The 5,260-nt window shown below is 30.4% G+C and overlaps 1 protein-coding gene across 1 annotated transcript in view; it reads left to right on the plus strand.

The window, feature by feature from the left end:
• Nucleotides 1–1,578, plus strand: part of LOC127738025 (receptor-type tyrosine-protein phosphatase epsilon-like) — a 264,382-nt gene extending 262,804 nt beyond the window's left edge. Inside the window, exon 27 of the mRNA XM_052249048.1 lies at nt 993–1,578. Coding sequence (XP_052105008.1) covers nt 993–1,064 — 72 coding nt within the window. The 3' untranslated portion in view covers nt 1,065–1,578. The remainder of the gene's footprint in view (nt 1–992) is intronic.
• The last annotated feature ends 3,682 nt before the right edge of the window (nt 1,579–5,260 follow it).

Below are 5,260 nucleotides of genomic sequence, written 5' to 3' on the forward strand. Positions count from 1 at the left end.
TTCAAAATCATTCCTTTCAGATTTTTATTTAAATGTAAGCTTTAAAGTTCTTCCATAATTAATTTATTTACCTCTAAGAAACATACTGAACAGAATACTTACCATGGTGTTTGCTGTGATTGATTTGATATGCTTTGTATTCAGGGCAATCTCTTATTCACAAGAAAAAAATCAAATAAAAATTAACAAGAATTCCGTCGTTCATTTTTCATCAATGTATTACATAGATGTCAGATCAGTCTTATAGTTTAATAAGGTACATTGGTTCATTGGTCTAGTTTCACACTGAATTGTCCACTCTTTTATTTTGCTGAATGTTTCAGATTTAGATGTGATCTTTAAAAAACAGCTAATTTAAATCGTGTATCTTTTTTTTGGAATGTTTAAGGCTAAAATTTGTTACAAATATTTTCGAAAACATGTGTTTTTTGTAATAAAAAAAGTCATCCTGGATTTTTTTTAAGACTAATAAATTCTAGTATTAAATTGTATTTCAGAGGTTATATCAAAGGAAACTCAACTTATGTTCGTTTAGGCTAATTCCAAAATTGTTGCCTTATATTTTGCAAGAAAACCAATTTATGACGTACTGACAAAATAATGACGTCTCCTGCTATAATTTACATTAAGTGTAAATGTAGGCAAATAATGCTTATCAAATCTACAAGGCTCATCATGTAGTATTCAAAACGCAGGTTTCGTCTATTCAATACTCATCAGCAACACTCTAGTCAAAACAGTTGAAGAACAAATCAAATATGAACTTAAAGAGCATTCCCAGGGTACAAATTCCTTTGTTTAGAGACGCTAATATATATGTTTCATTTAAAAACAAAAACAAACATTTAGTTTTAATTATTAATTTCAATGTTTACTATATCCAATTTTCTAAGGGCTAAACTTTTCCAACTCCTATGGGGTCAATAATATTTTCGAGGGTCTGAATCATTAAAATGTTGTTTCTTAAATGACTGAAATTTTCTTTTTGACAGGATCAGTATGAATATTGCTACAGGTGTATCAAAGAGTATTTAGAAAACGACTCGGTGTATGCAAATCTATAGTGATACCAGACTCCGTGCTAACGGAAATATTTATGAAATACAAATGAGAATGGCAATTAGACTGTTTTATTGGAACAGTGTTATATCCTAGATTAATCGATGTATAGAAATAAGTATTATATGAAATATACAATGTATGTACATAGTCGGAAAATATAAAATTTATTTTTAAGAGCTTTAGAAACAGGACGAAAAGCGAGGTTCGCCGAGAATGTACATATATTGTTTTATCCTGTAATTTACACCTAGCACTTTAAGGTTTAGTTGTTTAAATCGAAATATCTGTTTTTAATTTTTCAAAGAAATCGTAATAGTATAAACGCGGACCGCGAAAATAACTCCAAAAAATGAACTATTATCCCAAAAAATATTCATTTTACCGTTTGCTCAACATGGAAACAGAGTAACAGAATACCTTTTTGTAAAAAAATAAAGCAAAATTTATTTGTATACATGTTAATCTACAATAGTTGGCTGATTACAGGATAAAACAGATGATAGATGTTAATTTATTGTTAGGGTTAGGGATAGGGTTTGGGTTAGGGTTAGTATGACGTCCATTTTCACTGAACTAGTACACATTTTTATTTAGGGGCCAGCTGAGGCCCGCCACCTGGTGCAGGATTTTCTCGCTGCGTTGAAGACCCATTGGTGTCCTTCAGCTGTTATCTGCTCTTTGGTCGGATTGTTGTCTCTTTGACATATTCCCAATTTCCATTCTCAATTTTATTAAAAGCAAGAATCTATTTTGTTAATATTAACAGTAGGTTTTCAATTCATACAAATGCTCATATGTTATTGGCTGAAATATGAATCATTTTATTCCGTCTTTTTGATTCGTTTTGTATAATTGCATGCCATATCGTATGGAGCAATTTAACCCAGAATCATTTTCTCCGCCTAACTTACTTGACAATATGTCTGTAGATATTGACAATTGATATAGATATGTAACAATAAATGATTAGCCTATGATGTAGCTATACAATAATGACTCAAATTTTCCAAACTGGTTATCGATCTGTACATGGAAATCGACATCTTCATATGCTATATGATGTATGGCTTACATTTGTTATTACATTTTCGTGTTTATTCTTTTAAATGTCATGAGTGTGGTGCAAAATGAGATTAAACCTGTAAGGCTAGGTTTTGTAGAGTCTTATTCGACCTTATGCTGCTGTTGGTGTTGCCAAATTTTTCTTTTGTATCATTTTCATCAGAAACAACTGGACAAAATTGAACTACATTTGGAAGGAATAATTCTTTTTAATATGTTTAATAAATTTATAAGTTGAACAGTAATGAACTGATGTGAATACAAACTATTCTGGTTTAAATATGATGTTAGTACATACATTTATCTCTAGAAATGACGTAAGCACAAAATGATCCATACGATGATTGTGATTTAGCAACAATTGGATTGTTGACTGCTCTTAGGTTACATCCTGTAAGCCTTCTAAGCATGTGAAGTATAATATAATCATTTGTGTCATGTTGATCTAAAAACTTATTGATTCCTTTATATAACAATGGAATTATTTTCACTTTCACTGGAGCATTATTATCTGGTCAAGCTATAATGTCATTTATCACACAAGATAAATCTTTCGCAATGCAGCCATCAAACCAAAACCTGACTAAAGTTACTGAGATCAGACCCAATATTGTAAGCTAAATCTGGCCATTGCACAGCTAAAATGGGGTTAAGATTGAGACAGTTTGATTGATTTGCCAGTTTTCATCCTGCACAACTTCCATGCAATGTTTTGCAATTACTTTGGTTGGTTTTAGGGTAAGATACTTCAGTGACATATCATCTGCACTTTAAATGTTTAACTCTCCTTTGCTTTGCCAACTTTTGTTTGCAAGTGTGATAAATAGTCAGTAAAATTGAGGTTTCATTTTTGATGACAGCTTTTAAGACATGACCCCACTTTTCAGATACCAAAATTTTACTAGAAATGATAGTTGATTTTAGAATACCACTGACATATGCTATTATATAGAAATTCATTATGTAGTTAGACAACGTTTACTTTTTAAGCGCTTATAAACAGAATACAGTTATGAAAATGAAAAGTTGTAATTTTTCATTGTTGGCCTTCATACATAAGTTTTGGTAGCATGTTGTTAATTCTGGTGATTTCTAAGTTTATTGAAACTGTGACATACATTAATATCTTACTTTTGTGTTTGCATTTGGTGTTGAAGGTTTATTTTTGTTAATCTTTGGTTAATTATTTAACATCATTTCATAATTTGGGCAATTCGCGCTTAGGATATTGTACAGATAACCGTGAGTTGCTGAAGACTGTATATTTATCTCCAGACATTCTCTTGTTATTTGTGTCTCTGGGTTATTGTCTAATCGACGTATACACAATATCTACAGTAATTTACATACTTTTTTGAGTGTTTGAATTATGTTAATAAGTAAAGTATATTATTCAGTTGTCTTCTGTAATCCTGCAGACAAAATTAAAAGAAAGAGATAACGTCGAAATTGGGACAAACCAGTATAAACCAGCTTCATATAAACTTAGCTATAAGTTGGTATAAAATGTAATCAATGTACGCTTACTAAACTATCAAAAGTGATCGTATTTATATGTGAACCTATGACAGGAGCAATTATGAAATCTAAGCATGTTTAGGCATTTCATATCGTATCCCGACAGATATACAACAAATGAGGTACATGTACCTTCCTAATTAATGCTTTGTAGTCGTTTTAGTCATCTTTGTATACACTCTATTAGCTAGTCATTCAGATAGTTTTGCGTAAGGTTCGACGATTTCGTCACCAAATTGGATAAAAAAATATTTTTCTGATTTGGTTAATTATCAATAATGACTTGAAACGAGTATGTGTACAAATGTATCGGATGTGTGCATACTAAAATAAAAGAACCAAAAACACGCAATTATATCGATTTCCATTAGCGAGACACGTCAGTCTGGAGTAACTTTCGTAAACAAAGTACGAGACCAAAATTGAAATTAGCTGCTGGGATTTTCGTTCAGTTAGAGTATGGTTTGGTGGTAAAATAATTTAGATCTTTTCAAACAGTGATCCTTTGGGAATGATAACGTATTGTGGTGTTAATCATAATGATTTTTTCCTATGCTGATAACGCAGGTCTTTTATTTTGTATTCTTTTCTTGGTTCCATTACCAATATTTGTTTATTGCAAAAGAGAGGCAAAAGATACCAAAAGGGCATTCAGACTTGTAAGTCGGAAATAAACTTATAACGCAATCGCACAAAAAGAAAAAAAAAACCTAACATCAGTACATTAGACACAAATTAATAACACAAAACAAAACTCAATTTCATTTATGAAGTAGAATACAATCAACGAAATAAAGAAATCATTGTTATTGCAACAAATATAAATACAACAACATATGACAATAAGCTTAAACGACATAACTAACCACATAATTATAATGTTTTAAATGGTATTTTTTTAGTTGGCATAATCTTTATCATTATGCTCAAAACCAATTAAAATTAGTTTTTGTAGTCTAAATTTTCCCCCTTAAATGCTTGTAAGATATGTCATACTGATTATTTTAACAAAGTTAAAGTAGAAATTGGTTGAAGTCAAATACATTATCACGCTTTTACAGATCTTATCTAAAATGATTGATTATGTGCATTGAAGCGGTTTCTTGCATCGGTGACGATTTTCATAGACGGTTAACTTGGTTCCCATCATTTAAATTGGCCGACAACAATTACGTGTTGTTTTAAAGTAAAATATTAGTTCATTTCAAAACAATACAGACAGAACTGAACGTGATGTCCATGACGATATAACGAAGCGTTGTAATAATTAAACCAAAACCAACGAAAAAACTGTAAATATCTTAGCGTTTGAAACAAAATATGTATTGGTCAACGATGTGAACCCAAAACAACTACTAAAAGAAGATTTCAGTTCTTTTAAATGTTTTTCCTTGTTTATCAAAAGGACAAAATAAAGGTATGTATAGGATTGTTTGCATAAAACGAAATCTTTGAAAATTGAACAGGCATCACTATCGTATGCCATTCATTATTGTTAATTCCAAGTCTTATATGTTGCATTATTGAATTGAAATAAAATGACTTTTAATTAATAAAAAAAATAAAATAATTGTAATCAATTCAAACAAAAACTATTTTGTTTATTTATCACCATCTA

Source organism: Mytilus californianus, unplaced genomic scaffold (assembly GCF_021869535.1).
Source record: "Mytilus californianus isolate M0D057914Y unplaced genomic scaffold, xbMytCali1.0.p SCAF_1, whole genome shotgun sequence".
NCBI lineage: Eukaryota > Metazoa > Mollusca > Bivalvia > Mytilida > Mytilidae > Mytilus > Mytilus californianus.